The following is a 23,763-nucleotide window of genomic DNA, read 5'->3' on the forward strand; positions in this document are numbered from 1 at the left end:
CTCTCACTAATAATTGTTAGAGAGACTAGGTTAATTGAACACCATGATGAGCTACGTTATTTCTTTAATACACCATCCAATAATATATGACAAAATTATATATGTGTTCTCATTCCCTTCTAAATTTCAATTCGTAAGCCTAATATATAAACAAGAAAGTCAAAAAGCCGATGCAGAAAGAAAGGAAGCAACAGAAAGAGGACTGTATTGATAGCTGGTTGAAAACTTGAGAAATCCCATATTAATTATGGTGGAATTTACTGCACATGAATTTTTATCTCTTCATAATATGTTCCTTCTTCACAGTCACAGTGAAATCCCACAGATCTCCATATATTTCTCATTGAAATCCCATATATCCATGGTGTTGTAGTCCGCTATCAGCTTGTCACGAGCTCCCCTCTCCATGTTGTATATCTGGGGTTCAAAGTTGTGGGGTTTGTCCGGCTTATCCATCTCAATGATGCAAAACACAATTGTAAACAGACCGGCGCCAATGTACAAGTACTCCCCCTGAAAAACAATGCATTTGGGATATGATTTCCTATGCGACGATGAACAAGACCATCATGTTAATGAATGCAAAACAATCGGCATTACCGGAGCGTTGAAATACATTCCAGCAGCAATTACAGGGAGAAAAAAAAACCATGATATAAGACCTGCCGAAACAACCAAAACAGATAATGTTCGTTTGCTGTAATCTAGGTTAGTGAATGATCAAAGTTGTTTCGTAGGCATTCGTATGTACCCTGAAAACCTGTAGGGGTTCCAACTGCTTCAATGTCTTCTGCTATTGATCCCCAAAAGCTTCTTGGATAAGAGTTTGCAGAAGCAAGTCACGGTTCTAGAACGAATAATTTAATAACATAAAATGTTAGATTACCTGCCACTAAGTGTGCTAACTAATAGAAACAGGGTACCTTTCTTCTATTCGCCTTCGTTGTAAGTGTGGTGCTCATCATACTCCCCGAACTTAAAATCATCCTGCAAAATTAACTATACTTAATTAATCACTAATCATGATAAATTCATATAATCACATAAACTTGTACAGTCAGTGAGCGTTTATAGTTTATACCATGCTGATATTGTTAGTCTCCCAACGGTCATGGTGGTCTTCGCGGAGATGGGGCTCAATCTCCGCGAACCCGGCTGCATTCAACCTAGTACTCAACCTTCTCTTCCCCAAGTTTCTGTACAATTAAGAGGTCCTACATGTCTAAATACTTCGAGAAACCATCGCCCTAGATTCCTACAGCTTTGAGCTCAGTTTGGGAACTACATAAGGAGACACAGCCGCGAGTAAAGAGCACATAGCCAATTCTGGTTTGGATTATCTTCAATTTTGTGGCCGTTGTGCAACGCTTAAATACACGTTTTTCTCTCAATGGTAAAGCATGTCATAACTCACTGCCTTAATATAAACTAATGGAGTTAGGTATTTATTTTTTAGTTTAACCACGGCAATGATTTTTATACGCTAATTTTCATCTCATGGCTTATGCTCATCATTTTAATTATGGCTCTCGATCATTCTTTATTTGTTCAATTAAATGACGAAAAAATTGAAAAGTGTAAACGTTGAAAAAATGTGCGCATAACTTTTTTATGTCTATGTATTTCTATTATTTTACACCAGATTCAATTAAAATATGAAAAAGGGAAGGCAAACTTGAATGCGGAAAAGAGAAGCATAGCTAGCTTGGCTAAATTCTGTCGGCTAAACATTTCTAGTTAGCTTCTTTGGTGAGCAGAACATGACATAATTAGTCATTGTTATTGGATTTTACTCTACATGGTCACCAAGGACGGAGTCCTTAAACATAGCCGCAGAGACTAGAGAATCATAGAAAAATGGTGTACTATTGAAATAAAATGAGCAGTGCATTATTAAGCAGAACCACCTCGGCTTGGTGCGTCACCTTCGTCCGATTCCAAGATCCCTCCTCCTCCACTTCCGATTTTATCTCACATTCCCACTCTTCTTCTCACTCCGAGGAGCAGCAGTTGCAGACCCTTTCGCTATTTTCTCACTACGTAAGCTCTCTCTCTCTCTCTCTCTCTCTCTTCCCCACCCCCCCCAAAAAAAAAAAAAAAAAAAATCTACGCACTGTTGACTTTTGGTCGTCGAATCCAAGTGTTTGTGCTAAACTGCTTGATGGGTATCTGTTATTTCTTCCTTTCTTACCTTTTTCATCTCACTTTGCTCGGTGCTTTGATTCATTTGTTTTTGGTGGCATAGAGTGGAACGTTTTGAATTGAATTGCATGTTTGTTTGAATTCTTGAACTAGCGTGCGATTGTGAATGTTAATCAGGAGTTACCAATCAAAATTATCTTAGTATATTGTCACTGTATTGATGGAATGGGCATATAAAAAAACTAGAAAAGGATCATTGGTTTTGGACATATAAAAAGATTCCGACTTTAATCCACATTGCCCGAATTCGTGAGTACCCTTTTTACTAGATGGGATCCCAGTGATGGGTATGAAATTTGGTCTCGGAAGTGTAAATTGAATTTGAGTAATTTCCGTGACCGCAAAGAGGCCTTAAGATTTTCTTGTTGCCGAAACTCTTACAAGTGCTATGTGGTAGTATCGAATATGTGAGTTAACTATTTGCCAATTCCAAGTTATGTAGAACTATAATCTGAGGTGGCAGATTGACTTGAAGAAATTTCACATAGCTGTTATTGACGTTCATCACAATAATCAAAAGTAGCATCTTTTTCATGTAAAGTAGAATTTGAGGTGGCGGATTGCTTGTTTCTGTTACCATACATCAGCTGTATTCGGTTGACGAAAGAATGACATGCTAATACTCATTTGTTTCATTAAAAGAACAAGAAAATATAGTTTCTTTTTTCTCTTTCGTTCTAGGAGATTATGCCTTCTTTTTATATGACCAATGCTTCTGACCCTTTGAGTTATGAGCTACTACATACTTTCATTGCTCCTTTGGCATCATATATTGACAATATCTTCTGTGCAATCTACTCCGTAGTAAAAGATTGTCTACACTTTTAGCCATGGGCAGTTCTAAAGATGGTCCATTGAAGGAGATGCCTCTGGGGTTAGATGCAACAACTGAGGAAGAATATGCGTCACAGTCTAGGTTACTTCAAGACTTCACCAGTATTTCCAGCATTGACAAGGCATGGACTTTTAAATCTGACAGCGGTATGATTTCTCATTCTTCTAACGTGCACGTCCTTATCCTTAGATTACGTACAACAGATTCATATGTACATACATTACATGCGTAAGGAAATATATAAGCATATATACCTCCTCTCTAATTGAAAGCCAAAGACTTTTTCCTAATGAGGATGTGCACATTAAACTTTGTTTCAGGAATTGAGTCTCAGGCAATGTTTTCAATTAGTCAACCGAATCTTTTGGCAAACAAGAGGAAGAAATTCATTCTATCCTCTCATATTTCAAGAGAAAGTAACAATTCTATAAACTTCCAATGGTCCCCATTCCCTGTTGAGATGATGGGAGTCTCTGTATTTGTTCCATCCCCATCCGGTGCAAAGCTTCTTGTAGTTCGGAATCCTGAGAATGAATCTCCCTGTCAATTTGAAATTTGGGGTCGAGGTCAAGTGGAGAAAGAATTCCACATCCCCCAATCTGTTCATGGTTCAGTATATGCTGATGAATGGTATATATCGTGAATGCCTTCTTTCCATGCATGATATTTGATGTTAGCCTTGTGTACTAGATGCTTTTTTGCTTATGTCTTTGGTGATAGTGGTAGAACTTCAAACTTTCAATGATACAGGTTTCAAGGAATTTCTTGGAATGTTGATGAAACTCTCATTGCTTATGTTGCTGAGGAACCAGCTCCCTCCAAGCCCACATTTACAGGTCAGGGCTACAAGAATGGTAGTTCCACTGATAAGGACTTTGATAACTGGAAAGGTCATGGGGATTGGAAGGAAGAATGGGGGGAAGCGTATGCTGGAAAAAGGCAACCTGCACTTTTTGTCATCAATATTAACAGGTCTTGTACAATTGGTTTAGTTTCTATTAGTACCAGGATTAGAAGTAAGGAGATTTCTCGTTTAAATTCCCAGCTAACTTTAATTATCCTATGTTGTACAGTGGAGAGGCCCAAGCTGTCAAAGGAATTGAAAAGTCTTTGAGTGTTGGTCAAGTTGTATGGGCGCCACCAGTTAAAGGCTCACAACAATCTTTGGTTTTTGTTGGGTGGTCTGAAGGTATCAGAAAGCTGGGTATCAAGTACTGCATTAACAGGCCCTGTGCATTGTATGCAGTCAGGGCACCAAATTCTGAATCAGAAACCGATGGATCTGAACTCAAGTGAGTTGCTTTGTGTAATACTTTTTGTTGCCTTTTGTTTTTTTGATCTTTTGCTTGTTAATTGCTTTGGAGGTTCTCTGTGCTTCTACATTTGATATTAAGTATTGATCTCCTTAACTGTTCTAGAGCTAGTTCGACTGAAGATTTTCCTGCTGTAAAGTTGACTCAAAGCATAAGTAGTGCTTTGTATCCACGGTTCAGGTAATTTTTCCCCCCATCTGACACTTAGGTCTTTGTTTGTGTGCACTTCAGTCTATGATATATTTTATGTGCAGTGCTTGTATAGATTTTTGATAACTCCTTATAAATATCTGTCTACTGGAGAATTACTTGTATGCTTTCGAGAACTACACAAGCGAAAATTAAAGTTTTTGGAGTGTTCGAGAACTACTGGAGAATTATTTGTTGCCTCTCTTTCAATTTCACAACGGAAATTGATATCTAAAGTAAATTCTAATTGGAGTTTGATGAACATTAGAATCGGAATTGTACTATTCTACTATTGTTTCAAACATTATCCAATAGATGGCTGATTGATTCAAATATCATGTGCGATTACTGATTCTGATTGTATTTGAAACATGATCAATGTAATTTTTGCAGCCCAGATGGAAAATTCCTTCTGTTTATATCAGCAAGAAGTTCTGTGGATTCTGGGTCACATTATGCAACAGATTCTCTTCACAGAATAGACTGGGCAGTCGATGGAGTGCTATCCTCATCTGCAAAAATTGTTGATGTGGTGAGCTCATCAGCTTTTATTTTTCTGTTGGGTAATCAACATTTTATTTTCTGATTGATAATTTGAAACGACTCAGTTGTGTGCAATTCTTTATTCGAGTCCTGGGGGTATGTAAATTAGGAACGAAGGTTCATTTGTTAGGATGTGGATATAAGTAAGCATTAAGCGTTTTCCTTGTAAAGGTGCAAACTCGTACAAATTCGCATTCCTGAAAGTTTAGGATTGAAAATCGTGGTTCACTTACTTGTTTTGGTTGGCCAACAATGTGCTGTTTGCTATTTGCTAGTTACTATACCAGTGGTATGTACTGCTGTAAATTTGGAATTTGATGTTGTTATCATACACACTGAGGGTGAACATTCAATATATATAAATTTCCCTTTACCTGTTTTCCTCTCCTCTCTCTCCCCACAATATATTTTTTTTTTTTTTTTTTTGTGCATGGTAATTTTGTGTATGGGTAGCTTCACATTGATGCTTTATTGGTTAATTTGTATATGATCCTAAAAAATGTGCTTTTCTTGAAAAAGGGGAGGGGACCACAATTGAACTCTAGCTTAATTATCTTCAACAAAAGGTTTTCATTTCATGGAGGTGACATCACAGAACATAACAATAGAAGTTTAGAACATTTTGTATGATATTGTCTCTCTTAATCCCTCTCCATGCTTATATAAGTATAACTAAATACACTTCTTTTTTGAAGATTCCTGTTGTAATGTGTCCTGAGGATGGTTGCTTCCCTGGGCTTTACAAGTCAAGTATCCTCAGTAATCCATGGCTTTCTGATGGATGCATGATGATCATATCTTCCATCTGGGGCAGCTGTGAAGTGATACTTTCTGTGAATGTTTTGAGGTAATTATAGTGGCCAATCATGTGCACAGCGTGTTTACATTTTAAATGTTTATAACTGACCTCTGGTATTTACATGGTAGTACAGTGGGGAAGTATCACGTGTCAGCCCTGCTGATTCAAATTCATGGAATGTTCTTACACTGGATGGGGACAATATCATTGCTGGTAACATAAACTGCCATTTTTATTGATAGATACTTGGAAACATCTACTGATCAATACTGAAATTTCACTTCATCCTTGATTTCTGAAGTGTCTAGCAGTCCAGTAGACGTGCCTCATATCAAGTATGGTTACCTTGTTGATAAAGAAAGTAAAAGTACCGCATGGAGTTGGTTAAATGTATCAAGCCCCTCAAGTGAATGCTCTGAGAAGGTCCATCCATCTGCTTTTCTATATTTCCACATATCATGATTATCTTCAAGCTTACATCTGTTTTACTCATGTTTCAACTTGAGATAGGTTAAATCTTTGCTCTCCTCTCTTCAATTCAGTATACTGAAGGTTCCTGTCAGGCATGTTTCTGGTAGCGTAACAAAAGGTATGATGAACCAATTTTCTATCTGGTGTGTCAAAAAATAGTTAATTTTAACATCCTGTATATGCTTAAACCCTTTCAGGTGCCGCCAAACCATTTGAAGCTATATTTGTGTCTTCCAAAACTAAAAGAAATGATTCATTGGACCCATTAATTGTAATCCTCCACGGAGGCCCGCACGATGTGTCAGTGTCAAGCTTTTCAAAGTCCTTTGCTTTTCTCTCTTCAATTGGGTTCAACCTGTTACTTGTAAATTATAGGTATGATTGTGATTTTTCATACCACGGTCAAAGCTTTGAATTGTGCAGCTAAATGTATTTGATGTTCAACCAAATTGTGGTTCAATTTTGTTGTTTAGATGTTATATTATGCAATTGTTCTGACATGTTAGTTTATCTCAGAGGTTCACTGGGGTTTGGGGAAGAAGCACTTCAGTCCCTTCCAGGGAAAGTTGGGTCCCAGGTGCTTACCTATACATATTTACCTTCTATTTGTTTTATAGCAATCTTAATTTTGTTATCCGATTGGCATTGTTCCTTAGGGGAGCCTACTTTATACCACCTGTTTGTTTAGGTAGAGTCCTACATTTTGGTATCATACACACAGATATAAGCACTTCTGGTGTAAATATATCTGTATATGCTCATATATGCTAAGAATTTTATGTTGTTAATATACCTGTGTAACTAGTATTTACTTTATGTATCTGCTTTTGTACTTAAAGACCCCAATCTCTCATTTTATTCGCTACAGGACGTGGATGATGTACTGGTGGCTATAGATCATGTCATTGACATGGGACTTGCCAGTCCTTCAAAAATTGCTGTTGTTGGTGGTTCTCACGGCGGCTTTCTAACAACTCACTTGATTGGCCAGGTTTGGTAGTTCTATAGAAAGCATGACTGTTATTTTTTAGTTCTTTGAGGCGCATATGGAGATTGAATCCCACATTGATGGGAGGAGGGACCTTGCATGGGCATATAAATAAGTTGGGTTACTCCCCGTATTGCCAATTATTTTTATGGTGGAACCTCAACTTTCTTCGCTTAAAGCTTTATTCTTTTTCTGTGGGGTACTAAATAGATTTTTATTTTCCTATTGAAGCATCTATTACTTATGCACGCTTGGTAGACGAGTTCTTTTTAAGTTATTCTTGACAGTTGAACAATATTTAATGCCGCAGGCACCAGATAAGTTTGCTGTGGCAGCGGCAATGAACCCTGTCTGTAATCTTGCATTAATGGTCGGTACAACAGACATCCCTGATTGGTGCTATGTGGTGGCCTATGGAAGTGAGGGTAAAAATTACTACACAGAAGCACCGTCAGCTGAGCATCTGACTCTCATGCACAGCAAATCTCCTATTTCACATGTTTCAAAGGTGGGTGCTTGGTTAAAGCTTCTTTTCTGTTACCATATTATTAGCTTACCCTGAAGTTTGAAGATTCTTATACAAATATTTTCAAGGACGGAAAGTTTACTTACAGATTTAAAAGCAACAAAGTCAACACAGTCGTTCTCCCAACATTGATTAACTACATGCACATTCACCTTTAAGCAACTAAATAGATATCATAGCTGCAACCACAACCATACTTACTTCTACCTGCAGTGACACTGGTAAAGGCGACCAGGCGAGTAGCATGATGTTTTATATTTGCACAGGCAAGCTGTGTATTCTCAGTGCAGGATATCAAGCAAAATATAAATGGAACTAAAGAGAAACAGAAAAGAGTGAAAAATGGGTAATTCTTTATAAGCTTAATAGTTTTGGAAGGGGTCATGATGAATGTGAAGGTTTAATTCTTGAGAGTGGCTAATTCAAGGGAATCAATTCCGAGGGTTTGGATTGTATCCAGATCTTCCCTCCTCCTAGGATCACTGTGGTTGGTCCAACGCTGCGATTGCTATTTCTAACTTTTTGAAGGATCTTATCTGCAGGTTAAAACACCCACCCTTTTTCTTTTGGGTGCTCAGGATCTTCGTGTTCCAGTTTCTACTGGATTTCAAGTAAGTACATGTTCTCCTAATGAACTACGCCTTTTCTTAATAGTTTGACAACAAAAACAAGTGCTTGGATAATTGTTCTTCTTGGCTGCATTGCAGTAGAAAATGATTTGATGAAGCACAAACACAAAAAACAATTGGAATCTATAAACTTAATTCTGTTAGATTTCATCTTTGAAATTGATTTCCTTCCTCTCAACTTCTCAAGGGGGTGTGATGATTTTGACTCAGACACTTACATGATTGGAATGATGTGAGTTGAAAACTGATTTGGGTATTTATTATTCGTAGTATGCTAGGGCGCTGAAGGAAAAAGGAGTTCCTGTCAAAATCATTGTGTTTCCTCATGATGTTCATGCAATTAAGAGGTAAACTTATGCTCCAAATGAGCTAGTGCATTGTAGCATTGTAGTCACCAGTCACTACAGCCAAGGTCATAAAGTTTCATGCTTGGATTTCCATCTGATACGAATTTGTGTTTGCAGACCGCAATCCGACTTTGAGAGCTTTCTTAACATTGGTGTCTGGTTCAAGAAGCATTTATCGTAAATGAACAGCCATTTCTCCCCTGATTTTAGCCCCATTGTTTGACTTTGAGAGCTTTCTTAAGATGGTTGATTTATGGGCAGTGCAAATCAATCTGCAATGTTGTTTATTAGAGTTCTAGTCGAGTAGGTTGAATCCACCTTGAATGTGTAAGGTCGTCTGCGCATGCCTTTGCTCAGCATGTATAATCTTCAATCTGAATGAAAAACTACCTACTTGAAAACTTATGATTATTGATTTCAATAATAGAACTTCAACTCAATTGTTATATAATATTGTTTTGGCTTACATGTCATGTTTGGCACTTGTGTTTTTAATTTGTCTAATTTAGCCCTTGTATTTGTATCTGTTAGTCAATGTAGACAATTTGTCAAACAAATGTTGAGTGAGTTATGAGCATTCCATATGAGCGATATAAATGTCTTTTTCTCGTAGAAACATAGCTAAGTCTATGGGGCTATCTCGAGAATATAAGAAGTGGTCTTCCTTTGGAATGTTTTGACAAATCTAGAGGGGTGTGGTGGGTTTTTTGGGCATAATCCTGGTGCTGTTGGCATTTCAGGGTGGTGTGAACTCCGAAGCCAAGAACATGCGCGTTAAGAATTTTGATGTCTAAAAATGAAATGGTGGTTACCAGGTGCAGCTGGTTTGTAGATAAACAGGCAGGGTAATGAGCTCCTGCCCTTTGCCTACTACTTTATGAAAAAAAATCACTTTTTATTAGGATCCATCTAAACAGAAGAAAATTAACACTCTTTCATCCTCTCTTTTGTACTTTTCAATTCTTTTTACTACCCTGAACAAAAAATTTATCTACGCTTTACAAAAAGTAAAAAAAGAATTTTTAAATTTAATAAGATGGAAGTGCTGCAAGAATTCTCGACGTTTATAAGATTTTTTCTAAAATTTTAAATAATTTAGCTTTCTCCAATATCTTACTCAAACCCATTATGTTAGCATTTCATAGTTCACATCACTTGAATCCTAACGTTGTCAAATTAATTTTATCTAATGTTGTCAAACTAAATATTTATTTGAATTCAGGTTAGGATCACAATTTTTTTCCAACCTCACAATGTTGGAAAGTCATCAACACTTAGGTTGAATACTCATTAATTAAGCATGCAATGAACATAAATTGAATGACTACAAAAATCTAAGCCATGCTAATCATACCATATAATTCATACAAAACAAATGGTGTTCAAATTTTGATGGGTTGGGTGGACCCGTATAATACGATATTTCCCACCTCGGTATTTGGATGCCCCGAACTCCCATTTCCGAAAAGGATATTACGCGCTGCTGCCTAGTGTGCCTGTAACTTTCTCGTATTCGAGTCCATTGGATTCCACCGAGCACGTTCTGCACATTCTCTAAATTTCTATCCATGTCATTCTCCTGAAACTCGAGGAAAAGCTATAATATGATTCAGTTTCTGTGAAAGCAATGTTTCTGAAGCTGCAGTTGGACACCAGTTGCTTCCCAATTCTGGGTTCCATAAAAACGTCACCCAACGCAGGACGCTCTCCGCTGGACAAACTCGAACTCATAAGCAACGATAGGAAACAGAGAGTGGTTCAGAGTCCCAATGGAGGAGGAGGGCTGAAGAAGAAGTTGGGTGAAGTTCATCGACCCACGAATGGCAGGCGTGGAAATGGCGTCGTTGTTCATGAGGTCGAGCTGAAAAAACCCAGTTTTGTGAAGAACCCAGGTGGGGAGAAGACGAAAAACGTAAAGGGTACTGGCCGTTTTGCGAAAAGTGGAGATATTGATGGTGGGTTGAGAGTGGGGGATGGGAATGGAGTGGTGAAGAAAGTGCACTCCAGGTGTTCGACCAAATGCGTCAGTTACGGAGGTTGTATTCCTGCAATTTTGAAGGCGTTGGATGAAGTTGAGGATTTGGATGAGGCTCTGAGGCCGTGGGAAGATAGGCTTACTAACAAGGAAAGGAGTATAATTTTGAAGGAGCAGGTGTGTTGGGAAAGGGCTTGGGAGGTTTTTGAGTGGTTTAAGAGAAAGGATTGTTATGAGGTGAATGTGATTCACTATAATATAGTGCTTAGAATTCTTGGGAAGGCGAGGAAGTGGAGCCATGTCGAGAGACTTTGGGATGAGATGAAGGTTAACGGAATAGCACCGATAAATTCAACTTATGGAACTTTGATTGATGTTTACAGTAAAGGCGGGCTTAAAGAAGAAGCACTTATTTGGCTGGACAAGATGAACGAACAAGGAATGAAACCGGATGAGGTTACCATGGGGATTGTCCTTCAATTGTATAAGAAAGCAAGAGAGTTTCGAAAAGCTGAGGATTTTTTCGACAAATGGTCGTTGAGCGTATCTTTGAGACAAGAACAAGAGGGCACCTCTACAACAAGTGCTTCTGGATTGCAGAGCTCTTTGCATTCTCACATTTCTTTGAGCTCGCATACATACAATACATTGATTGACACATATGGAAAGGATGGCCAACTTAAAGAAGCATCTAAAATATTTGCAATGATGCTTAGGGAAGGGATTGCTCCAACTACAGTTACTTTCAATACAATGATTCACATTTGTGGTAACCATGGCCGGCTGGAAGAAGTTGTTTCCCTTATGCAGAAGATGGAAGAGCTTCGATGTCCACCTGATACAAGAACATATAATATTCTAATTTCCCTCCATGCAAAGCATAACAATATAGACATGGCGACAAACTACTTCACAAAGATGAAGGAGGTTCACCTTGAGCCAGACCCTGTCAGTTACCGCATCCTTTTGTATGCGTACTCAATAAGGCACATGGTCAGCAAAGCTGAAGTCCTCATATCAGAGATGGATGAAAAGGGTCATGAGATTGATGAGTTCACTCAGACAGCTCTGACAAGGATGTACATAGATGCCGGGATGCTTGAAAAGTCATGGTTTTGGTTCATGAGATTTCATCCTTCAGGGAAATTGAGTTCTGAGTGCTGTGCTGCCAACATTGATGCATATGGAGAGCGTGGCCATATTTTGGAAGCTGAGAAAGTTTTCATTTGCTGCCTAGAAGCAAAGAAATTGAGTGTCCTTGAGTTTAACGTGATGATTAAAGCTTATGGGGTGGGGAAACAGTACGGTAAAGCATGTCAGCTGTTTGATAGCATGAAGAATCATGGCATAGTTCCGGACAAATGTAGCTACAGCTCTCTGATACAAATTTTGGCTAGTGCTGATATGCCACATATAGCAAAACCCTATCTCAGGAAGATGCAGGAGGCAGGATTGGTAAGTGATTGCATCCCGTATTGTGCTGTAATATCAAGCTTTGCAAAATTAGGAGAACTGGAAATGGCAGAGGAACTATACAAAGAGATGGTCAGATTCAATGTTCAGCCGGATGTTATTATCTTTGGGGTGTTGATAAATGCTTTCGCTGATATCGGAAGTGTTAAAGAAGCTCTGAGTTATGCTGATGCAATGAAAAAGGCAGGCTTGCCTGGGAACACGGTGATTTACAACTCCTTGATCAAGCTCTATACTAAAGTTGGCTTTTTGAACGAAGCAGAAGAAACATACAGACTTCTTCAGTCATCAGAGGATGGTCATGCTATTTATGCTTCAAATTGTATGATTGACCTTTATAGCGAGCGATGTATGGTTGAGCCAGCAGAAGAACTCTTTGATAGCCTGATGAGCAAGGGAGCTGCAAATGAGTTTACATATGCAATGATGTTGTGCATGTATAAGAAACTGGGGAGGTTTGAGGAAGCCATTCAGATCGCAAAGCAGATGAGAGAACTGCGACTTTTAACTGATTTGCTCAGTTATAATAATGTGCTTGGGCTGTATGCGATGTATGGAAGATTCGAAGAGGTAGTGGCAACTTTCAAGGAAATGATAAAAGCTTCCGTTCAACCTGATGATTGTACATTCAAATCACTTGGAATTGTTTTGCTGAAATCTGGGATTTCAAAACAGGCTGTCGGCAATCTGGAAGTATCAGTGAAGAAGGATGCTCAGAGTGGTTTGCAAGCGTGGATTTCAGCCCTCTCATCTGTCGTGAGATTAAATGAAAGTAATTATCTGTAGATACACTCTGCGAAGAGTGTTTTGAATACTCACCAGGCATTATAGTCCAATTCCTTGCTGATTAATGGAATTCAGTGAGGGAATTGAGCTGTGGAACTTCAGGTGTAGAAGTTGAATTATTTATGCAAAGTTACAACCGATGTCCCACTCCACGGTACTGAGAAGGGAGATGATAACTTTGACAAGATGAAAATGTAGATCACATTTCGGTTCACGGGCGAGAGACGTGATCCTGTATAGAGCCGATTGCTCGGAACAAGAACTGTATAGCCAACTCTGCAGGAATAAGTCCATGAACCAAATTGAAGATTATGTAACATCCTTGTATGACCAGCTGTGACTCTTGAATATATGTATGTAAAAGGTTGTAATGTGCTCTTCTAATCATCTGTGGGTGTCGTAAAAAGAAGAGCAACGAAATTGTCAGGTTTTGTGTAATTGCTTTTGTTTATTGAATATTTACTAAGCACAAGGCAGAAGTTTCCTAATTTCTTCTCAAGTTCACCCACCACAGGCTTTGCAAACATAGTATCTCTTAAACTTGATTAGGCCAGTCGGTGATATTCAAGTTTGAATTCTCATTCTCAAAAAATTATTCAAGTTGTGTAGAATATTATATTTGTACTTGATGACTAATAACGTTGTTTGTACCATACTTGACCAATCCCGAAACTACTAAGCACCGGTCAACAGTATACCGTTAAGGACCCACAAGACTTTTCTTCCAACCAGGAGACCAATCACAACGCGACACGTGTCGGTATCAGAGGCCAATCACAACACAACACGTGTCGATATTAGAGACCAATCACAACACGACACGTGTCAATGTCACAACAAAGCTAGAAACTATCTTCTATAAAAGGGGATCATTCTCCCACAATAAACCCTAATGTCATTTGGTACTAAACTATTCACTAGAACTCACTAAAAGAGAGCTTGAACCTATGTATTTGTGTAAACCCTTCACAACTAATGAGAACTCCTCTACTCCGTGGACGTAGCCAGTCTGGGTGAACCATGTACATCTTGTGTTGTTTGCTTCCCTATCTTTATTCATTTACATACTTACCCACACTAATGATCAGAGCAATCTAGCGAAGGTCACAAACTTGACACTTTCTGTTGTACCAAAGTCCTCGCCGATTTTGTGCATTAACATTTGGTGCCGTCTGTGGGAATCGCACTTATTCCTACTCTCTCCAGCTTTGTCAAGCTGGTTTCCACCATTCGTACACTTTCTTTCGACTAGGCACCCCTCTCCAACATGGGGAGTGAAGGGAGCCACAACACGTAGAACGACACCCTTCTCGCACTTAATGCGAAGCAACGAAAGAAGGAACGAAAGAAGTTTGCTCTTCAAGCTAAAGTCGATGAGTTAGAAGCTCAGAACAACAAGATAGCAATAAAGAATGAGATCCTCAAGGAGCAGTATGAGAAGCTCTTCGGGATGCTCCATGAAGCTAGGCATACTCAAACACACCAACTCATCGCCCCTAGGGAAGTCAGCCACCACTTGGGTGCCCCTCAACACGGAGGATCACCTACCTTCAACATGGATATCCCTAATGGGGAACGAGTTACTTATCAAAGTGTTGATCAACATGAGACTTCTCTCGACCCAGCTGCTTCGACCCGAATCAGGAGAAGTGGAGGAAGACACCTTCTAGCAGAAGGAGTAGAAAGATCAAAAGCTGTTTATCACGACTGTCGGGACTTCCTGAGGCAACGTCGAGAAAACCCCATCCACATAAGCTCGAAGGTTAATAACCCAAGGGTTTTTTTAAAGATTCGGTCCTCTCTCATGCCCTAAGCCAACTACAAATCTAGGGAATGAGCGACATGTCCTAGAGGAATATGAAGGTATGGGGAACTCGGGGGCATTTCGACAGGCTCGCCCTAGAAGTCAGTACGGTGAGTCCAAAGAAAAATCTCATGCCCTTGATCAAGCTTTCCTACTTCCAAGAGGAGATGGAGACTTACGGAAGAATGATCCAGCAGTACCTGACTCCATTCAGGACCCTCTTGTCCTACAACTCCTTAAGGAAGTAAACAAGTTGAAGGCCGAACGTCAGGCCGAAATACCTGACTGGAACCAACCTAGGCCTGACCCTCTTATAAGGAGGATCCTTGATACCCCTCTCCAAGGAAAGACAAAGCAGAAGTTTGGCTTACAACTCTACACTGGAAAGAAGGACCCAATTGAACACCTTAACCTCTTTGAGTCCACCGTGCATACCGGATGCACACTAACGAAGAACGATGCCTTCTCTTCCCTTCTACCCTCTCTGGCGGAGCTCTGAATTGGTATTGCCGTCTTCCACCTGAGACAGTAGACTCATTTGAGGAACTAAAGAAACTGTTAGTTTCTCAACACATCTTCCAGACCGATCGCTTACATTTTGTAGATGACTTGTACAATATTCACTAGAAACCGGACAAGTCACTACGAGAGTGTGCCGGTCGCTTCAGCTATGAGTATTCTCGCTGCGTTGAGGCAGATGACAAGACCGCCCTCAAAGCCTTCATGGCAGGCCTACGTGATTGTTTCTTCAAGTACATGATCAATGCCAACACTTAGAAGACTTACTCTGGGGTGATGGCACAGGCTTACAACCACGCTTCTGCCGAAGTAAGGACATACCAAGGGAACCCCCATATGGTTAACCCCTATCAACAAGTGGGAAGTGGAAGTCAAGTTCTACCAAGTGAGGAGATCTTGGCCATTCAGACACCCATTGCATCATCTCCTGCCTCATTTAGCTACTCGCTAAGTCACCAAATGTATTTGTCTCTTGGTAAGAGGAAGAATTTTTACTCTCAGTAAGCCTATTACAACAAGAGGGATAAAAGTTCGTTTCAAGACAACCAGGGGTGAATGTACCGTTAACTATTAGAACTATGGGGTCAAGCCTCAGTTTTTCAAAGTGGAGGACTCGGTATTGAAGGAAATACTATTATAAGAAGGCATACACATTACAAATGTTTTGACTCTCAACCACTTGAGATCTTTTGTCACACAAGCCATTCGACAAATATTTAAAGAAAAGGGAATTCAGACAACTTCTTCTGAGTCTTTTGCATTCCTAGCACTAGAACACTTGGTCTACGTTGACATACCCCTATACTCTAACTTAGAGCTTCAACATGCGTACTTTGACACAAAGTATGTGATACTAAGTGTTACAACCAACATGGTTCACATATCGAAAGCATGGATCCCTTCATGCATAGCAAAACATTCATAAGTATCACTCATATCAATCAACATAAACATCATACATTCCAACACATTCATACATAAACATCATACATTCCAACACATCCATACATAAGCCAACTGTGCTTCGAAAGGGTTCAACATACTTTGTGTCATTCGACACTTGCTACAATGTGCCTCGACACCTTGCCCTTATTCTCACCAACCAAGTGATGAAATGTGAAAAAAGAACTCATCTTCATGCCACCAACAAGGTGATGAAATGTACAACATGTATTCTCCTTCATGCCACCAACCAGGTGATAAAATGTACAACCTGTACTCTAATATCATTTGGCAACTTGCCACTCATGCCACCAACCAGGTGAAGAAGGAACTCATCTTCGTGCCACCAACCAAGTGATGAAATGTGATAAAAGGTGATAAAGGAACTCATATTCGTATCACTAACCAAGTGATGAAAGTAACTCACCATTCATTTCACCAACTAGAAGACGAGTGGTACAACTTGTACATGTGAACTCCTAGCATTCACAAATAATAAAAAATCCTCAAGCTTTACAACTCAACTAGGGGAGCACTTATGCCTAATAAGAGTTATAGTCACCAACAAAGTCTTATTGCAAGCCAACAACTGCTTCAGTGCATGGTATACGAAGATCAAGCTCTTCAGCTCTCATACATCTGCTTCAGACATATCTCCTCTATAACAATGCAAACACAACAGCTCATAGAAAGCTTCACACACTTTTTATCAAGATTGTTCAAAGCAAATTCAAGTTATATGGTTCATCCAAACCTTCGACTACTACAAGGTGTGGCTTGCATCACAATCTCTTGCTTAACAGTGTGGAAGCAAAATTTGTATATGTTGTCTCTCCCACATTTTCAAATTTCTAATTTTCCAAAAAAAAAAAAAAAAAAAAAAAATTGGGAAATTCAACAACTTCAACAAATAGAGGGTAACAACAACTCTCAAAAGCTTCAAACACTCTTGATCAAGATAGTGTGAAGCAAAATCAATTCATGGTGCCCAACAAAGCTTCAACCTCAAAGCTTCACCTACAAAGTTTCAACACAAAAGCTTCATCATAAGAGCTTCAACAAATGGAGGGCAACAACAAATGTCAAAAGCCTCACACACTCTTGATCAAGATAGTGTGAAGTAAAACCAACTTATGGTGCCAACAAAAGCTTCAATAAGTGAAGGGCAACAACAAATGTCAAAAGCCTCACACACTCTTGATCAAGATAGTGTGAAGCAAAACCAAAACCAACTTATGGTGCCAACAAAAGCTTCAACAAGTGAAGGGCAACAATAAATGTCAAAAGCTTCACACGCTCTTGATCAAGATAATGTGAAGTAAAACCAACTTATGGTGCCAACAAAAATTTCAACAAGTGAAGGGCAACAACAAATGTCAAAAGCCTCATACACTCTTGATCAAGATAGTGTGAAGCAAAACCAATTTATTGTGACTAACACAAAAGCTTCGCCTACAAAGCTTCAACATCAAACAAAGCTTCATCAATGAAGAGCAACAACAAATGTCAAAAGCCTTACACCCTCATCAACTCCCTCGACAGGAGACTTGGGGGACTCCTGCCATATACCACTACACCTTGGTACTCAGAAATTTCGCGACTACTCAATGCCTTGGATTTTTCAAGTCCCCAACCGAGAATGTTTCCTCACTCAATCAATTAAGGGAGCACTACTTCAACCTACAGGGTCCACCCATGAAGTTTCAACATACAAACTTCAACAAAATAAAAAATTCAAAGAACTTAGTGAAAGATACCTTAGTGTATTTAACACAACACATTGAATGAAGTAAAGCTTATTTATTGATATCTTCGATAAATTACAAATACGTGCATACAGATGAATCAAAACAAACAAACAGGAGGGCGCCTTCACAAAGGTTGCTCAAGAGAAGTCTCAACACTCGACAAAGCCCCAGAAATAGGAGACACCGGAGGGTGATTATTTGGAGCCTCAGTACTGGGGAGAACCCCAGAAAGAAAAGGCACCAGAGGTTGATCATTTGGAGCTTCAGTATATGGTACAGCCCTAGAGGACGAAGGCAGTAAATGCCTTTCAAACAAACTCACAAACCTCTGATGATCATTTAAAATCTGACCCTCGGATTCCTGTAACTGATCAAGCTTTCTCTTCATGGTTGTAGCATAGCTATGCGCGAGCATATGCAACTGTCTATTCTCGTGCTTAAGCCCTCTAATCTCCTGTTTGAGACTTATCACTTTAACCGCCAACGATTCAACTTGGCGGGTTCGAGCAAATAGGTGTTGGGCCATATTAGACATAAAACCTGCACACTGAACACTGAAAGCCAGAGAATCCTTAACAGCCAACTCATTGGATCATTTGGAAAGTAGTCTGTTGTCTTTGGGAGTGAGAAGATTTTTGGCCACTACCGCAGCGGTCATATCATTCTTCATCACAGAGTCCCTAATAGTAAGGGGACCAGTAGGAGATAAGAAGGATGGGCGCCATATGTTATCCTGGGGAGACATGGCTACCTCTTCTACAGCATTTAAGTCCAAACGACGGTCGAACGGGCCATACATTCTCAGAAAAGATGAAGAAAAAATGAGGTACAGTAAGTCTAAGAAGTACGAAAATAAGGGAAAAATTCCTACAAGCAATAACTTTCTGAACATACTCCTTAAACTTAATTGATGCTCCTATAAAAAAAAAAAGAGTCAGATCTTCAACAGGGTTGCTTGTTCAAAAATCGAAGAGACACCACTCTCCGAATTTCGAGAAGCGGATTTCCTGAGTTAAAATTTATTAGCAATCTTCACATGCGACATCAGTTCCTCGGATACCAATGACAAATTTGCCAAAGAACTCTGACAAAGTTAAGACAGGTAAATGTTGAAGGCCTAGTTACCCTACTATTACCCACAAGGATAAAGGAACAGCACCACTGCTTGATTATTGGAAAATCCTTATGTGTGTCAACCTCTGTGCTCCATGGCAAAGCAGACTTGCAAAAATGCCCAACCTTTCTTCATATCTGAGAAAACACTCCCAATAAGTTTGTTTGCCCAGAAATCGAAGAGGCACCGCTCTCCGAATCTCGAGAACCATATCCCCAACAAGATTACCTGCTCAGAAATCAAAGAGGCATCGCTCCCCGAACTTCGAGAGTCAGATTTCATTGGATAAAATTTGTCCACAATCCTCACACGCAACATCAGCTTTCTGGATACCACAGACTACTTTTTCAAAGTGCAATGACAAAGTTAAAACACGTGAATCTTGCAGTGACAACTACATTGCTCTGACCAAGAAGGGTAAGGGAACAACATTATTACTCGCTGTTGAAACAATTCCTATATATGTCAACCTCCATCCTCCACAGCCAGGCAGACTTGCCAAATAAGAAAAAATGCTCAACCCTTCCTCACATCCAAAATGGCACTCCCAATCTAGCCTTTCGAAATACTCTATTTTCTTCTCCCTCGATAATACCCATACCAACCAGCCACATCAGAGCAAGAATATCTCATATCATCAGGGTTGAAAGCAAGAGTATCCCATATCATGTTTTTTCCCTGTCATTTCCTTTGCCTTTGCTCTTACTTGTAGGACAAGGAGAAAGAATGCAATCAGTCGGAACCTGAAATCAAATTTCCGATCTATAACTGATTACCCGGAACCTTTGCCTGGTCACTTGCCTAGCATTGCTCTCGAGTACTCATCCTCAACTGTTGTTAAGGTCACGAATTCCTTTGGCAAATACCTCAGAACAGTTGGTACGATATTGGCTCTTTACACTGAAGCTGCCAAGCATGGATGAGTCACTGAGAAGTAGTGCTCTGAAAGACCATTTAAATGAAAAGGTTGTGCACCATTTCTGCTATACAAAAGATTGAAGCAGAAGGTTCAACGGCGAGCTAGAACATATCACTACAGCACAACGCCCTTCTTGTGGAACCGCACAATCCAAACGGAAGAGTCTAGGTCAAATCCAAGCTCGGCATCATTGCTCTAATTGAAGAGATCGAGAAGCCTCAACAGCCTTTTGCTAGCACCGTCGTCGAAGAACAAAGCTTCGCCATACCACATCTATTACTTTGTCAAACAGCAAAAGTATCCCATATCATCAGGATCGAACATACTCCAGGTTTGACGGACTTGTTTTGACCCTCAAATTCTGGAGTTGGCTCGCTCCTTTAGAGGAAACCAGAAAACCCTCTAGCCCAGTTCAAGAATACACCTGTGGAAAGTCAAGTACAACAAAGCATGTGCCGATTCGTCCGTCTTCTCCAAAAACAAGAGTACCTCATATCATGTCTTCTCCCTGTTTCTTCTCTTTATCCTTATTGCTGAATGAGAGACAAGGAGAATGAGTACAATCAGCCGAAACCCAAGATCAACCTACCGATCTAAGACTGATTGCTTGGAACCCTGATTGTTTACCTTGTTTGTCACCTCCTTCGGCAGATTTACTTGCTTAGAAACTTAAGGGACTCCTACTATATGGTTTGTATCGCACTTGACCAAACCCGAAACTACAGGTAAGCTTCAAATGAAAATGATACATTACCTTGTGCGCCAACGCCAACTAAAGATACCACTCCTGGATGAAGGAAAAGTACTTCCAAGAGAAGATACCACATTTACTTACAGGACAGAGAAGGCAAGTGAAGGCGACACCACACTTTGGTACTTGGAAGTTTCGTGATTACTCAATGGCTTGGATCTTGCAAGTCCCCAACCGAGGAGTTTCCCTCACTCGGGAACTTAGGAGAGCACTATTTGTACCATACTTGACCAATCTCGAAACTATTAAGCACCAGTCAACAATATACCGTCAAGGACCCATAAGACTTTTCCTCCAACTAGGAGGCCAATCACAACGTGACACGTGTCGGTATCAGAGGCCAATCACAGCGCAACACGTGTCGATATCAGAGACCAATCACGACACGACACGTGTCAATGTCACAACAAAGCTAGAAACTCTCTTCTATAAAAGGGGATCATTTTCCCATAATAATCCCTAATGTCATTTGGTACTAAACTATTCACTAGAACTCACTAAAAGAGAGCTTGAACCTATGTATTTGTGTAAACCCTTCACAACTAATGAGAACTCCTCTACTCCGTGGACGTAGCCAATATGGGTGAACCATGTACATCTTGTGTTGTTTGCTTCCCTATCTCTATTCATTTACGTACTTACCCACATTAATGACCAAAGCAATCTAGTGAAGGTCACAAACTTGACACTTTCTGTTGTACCAAAGTCCTTGCCGATTTTGTGCATCAACAAATGTTAGTAAGAAACGCTAAAAAAGTCAAACTACATAAACAAAATCCTTGCATGTAGTGCAATAGTATTTGATCGAGGTTTATTTGTTATTTCCAAATGGATATCTATATGTCCGTTTGATTGAACATTTTGTTATTACTTTTTACTTTTTCTGCTTGAGATGTGGAGGATTTATATGGATAAATGAATGATGAAAAAGGTGATGGGAGTGAGACCGTGAGAGGAAGAAATAAAGATGAAGAAATGAAAACAGCTTAAAATAAAATTTTATTTTTTATGGTTTTAATTTTCATTTTGTGTTCCTTTTACCATGTATTTTCCTCTTTCTCTCTCTCTCTCTCTCTCTCTCATAAAAAAATCAAACAATAAAAAATAAAGATATTACTACATTCTTTTGATAAATACTTAGTGGGGATTTATGTACGAAGAACTTTCAAAACAAAAGTGTTATGCATAGTCACTCACCTCTAAATTTGATATCTAAAAATAAGTAAAATGTCACTTTAGGATGCGTTTGTTGCACTGGACTATCTTGGACTGGACTGGCTTAGACTAGACTAAACTTGACTGATTTAGTGAAGTGTTTGGTGCAGTGTCGGATTAAAAAGCAAAATAATTAATAAATTTTAATATTATATTTGTTTAATTCATAAAAATTTATATTATATTATTAATTTATCTTTTTCATTTTGGAAATCTCTTCCTATCTCAAAACTTCTACCATTTTTTTTCTTCTTCCTTCCCATTCTCTCACTCCCCTCTCCCTCATTTTCTTCCCTTTTTTTCTCCGGCCCATCGTTTTCTTCTTTCTTCCCACTCTCACACCCCTCTCCTTCATTTTCTTCCTTTTTTTCTCCGGCCGACCATCTCCCTCATTTCTCTCTTTTTCTCCCCCCATTTCTCCTTGTTTTCTTCCTCAAAGGAGGATCTGTGCATTTTGTTCCTCAAAGCAGAGAGAGCACTGCAAATTCAAAATCACATATCAAATTTCTACTATAATTTATGTTTTACAACTCCAAATTTGATTTCGTTTTTTCCTCCAAATTTCTGGAGAAGAGCACTGCAGCCCAAGGTAATATATTTCTGGGTTTATCACATATTTTGATATTTTCTGTAATTGGGATTTTGAAATTTTCTGTAATTCGAAATCGCATATCACAGATTTTGATATTTTCTGGGTTTATCGTAAATTTTGATTTCATTTTTCCTACAAATTTCTGGATAAGAATAGCCTTTAATTGGGGTTAGATTTGTGGGACAGAGATGGAACCGAAATCTTGTACCCGATTTTTTATGCTCCTCTTGTCACAAAGCCATGGCGACTCCATTGTTCTCTCTTTTTATCTCTCTGATCGTTTCTAACTTTTCTGGGAGAGGAAATATGGCGAAGCTCAATTGGGATTTATAGGAAGGGAAGGACAGTGAAGCAGGGAGGGGTAAAGCGAAGCACAGATGGGGGGAAGCGGGGAGGGGTGAAGCGAAGCACAGATGGGGCGAAGCAGGGACTAGCAATCCGCTCCTTTTCGGGGGGTCTCGCTAAGACCCCCTAGCAAGCGTTTTTGTCAGAGCGAGTGAGACTTAGTCTCATTAAACCTAGTCGAGATCCCCTAACGAGCGTTTTTGTCAGAGCGAGTGAGACTTAGTCTCATTAAACCTAGTTGTTGTCGGGAACAAACATGGGACTGGACTAACCCTTAGTCCAATCCATTCAAGTACTCTTTAGTGAAGGCAAAAAAACGGCCCCTTAGTGTTTTAATTGCAATCATTGGTATCAAATTTAAAAACTAGTAACTGTAAATCTTGATTACTAATTGACCAAGAAAACGAAATTCTCTTTTAAAATATTATTCAGCAGGCAGAAGTTTATTTGGGTTTTAATCCCATAGTATTATGGATTCGAGATGCATGTAAATATTGGATCATCAATGTGGATCTCTAAAACAAAAAATAGTAAGAATACAACAGTCATTGTATACAATTGTTTGTACGCATAATGCATGTGTTTTCAAATTTTCTTGGCCTGATTTGAGTATCGTATGCTATAGTTTTTTTTAATGCACAAGGCACAAATGTAATTCTACACAAAAAGCGGTAGTAACGTTCTTATTTACTTTTTTATTTTAATCTTTTTAATTCTCTTAGTGTTATGTGTATCCTA

The 23,763-nt window shown here is 39.3% G+C and overlaps 2 protein-coding genes and 2 pseudogenes across 5 annotated transcripts; 2 read left to right on the top strand and 2 right to left on the bottom strand.

The window, feature by feature from the left end:
- Positions 1 to 274: 274 nt before the first annotated feature.
- LOC137736133 (photosynthetic NDH subunit of subcomplex B 5, chloroplastic-like) lies at positions 275 to 1,318 on the bottom strand (annotated as a pseudogene).
- Positions 1,319 to 1,760: 442 nt separating this feature from the next.
- On the top strand, positions 1,761 to 9,308 carry LOC137737598 (acylamino-acid-releasing enzyme). 4 transcript variants are annotated; one of them, XM_088683029.1, is made up of 19 exons: positions 1,952 to 2,040; positions 3,008 to 3,183; positions 3,358 to 3,667; positions 3,788 to 4,009; positions 4,111 to 4,329; positions 4,456 to 4,530; positions 4,933 to 5,071; positions 5,778 to 5,929; positions 6,015 to 6,094; positions 6,183 to 6,304; positions 6,392 to 6,470; positions 6,550 to 6,727; positions 6,869 to 6,929; positions 7,221 to 7,343; positions 7,651 to 7,848; positions 8,409 to 8,477; positions 8,766 to 8,842; positions 8,960 to 9,034; positions 9,076 to 9,308. In XM_088683029.1, exons 2-18 carry the CDS (start codon positions 3,033 to 3,035, stop codon positions 9,021 to 9,023), a joined length of 2,319 nt encoding a protein of 772 aa, XP_088539155.1. In that variant the 5' UTR covers positions 1,952 to 2,040; positions 3,008 to 3,032; the 3' UTR covers positions 9,024 to 9,034; positions 9,076 to 9,308. The 4 variants fall into 4 exon arrangements, with proteins under 4 accessions (XP_068333231.2, XP_068333232.2, XP_088539156.1 ...); XM_068477130.2 differs by having other exon boundaries at positions 1,761 to 2,040; positions 8,960 to 9,308; XM_068477131.2 differs by having other exon boundaries at positions 1,763 to 2,040; positions 4,462 to 4,530; positions 8,960 to 9,308.
- A 923-nt stretch (positions 9,309 to 10,231) lies between these two features.
- Positions 10,232 to 13,564, top strand: LOC137737945 (Tetratricopeptide repeat (TPR)-like superfamily protein). Its single transcript, XM_068477533.2, has one exon. The coding sequence runs from the start codon at positions 10,470 to 10,472 to the stop codon at positions 13,074 to 13,076; it is 2,607 nt and encodes an 868-aa protein (XP_068333634.2). The 5' UTR covers positions 10,232 to 10,469; the 3' UTR covers positions 13,077 to 13,564.
- A 4,649-nt stretch (positions 13,565 to 18,213) lies between these two features.
- On the bottom strand, positions 18,214 to 18,888 carry LOC148691879 (uncharacterized; annotated as a pseudogene).
- Between the last annotated feature and the right edge of the window lie 4,875 nt (positions 18,889 to 23,763).

The sequence above is a fragment of the Pyrus communis genome, chromosome 13 (assembly GCF_041283825.1).
Source record: "Pyrus communis isolate YQ-2024b chromosome 13, ASM4128382v1, whole genome shotgun sequence".
NCBI lineage: Eukaryota > Viridiplantae > Streptophyta > Magnoliopsida > Rosales > Rosaceae > Pyrus > Pyrus communis.

Coding starts and splice junctions, on each gene's coding strand:
- LOC137737598 (XM_068477130.2), top strand. CDS start 3,033: ATGGGCAGTTCTAAAGATGGTCCATTGAAGGAGATGCCTCTGGGGTTA. Junction 6,728..6,868: donor CTGTTACTTGTAAATTATAG/GTATGATTGTGA, acceptor AGTTTATCTCAG/AGGTTCACTGGGGTTTGGGG. Junction 8,843..8,959: donor GATGTTCATGCAATTAAGAG/GTAAACTTATGC, acceptor TTGTGTTTGCAG/ACCGCAATCCGACTTTGAGA.
- LOC137737945 (XM_068477533.2), top strand. CDS start 10,470: ATGTTTCTGAAGCTGCAGTTGGACACCAGTTGCTTCCCAATTCTGGGT.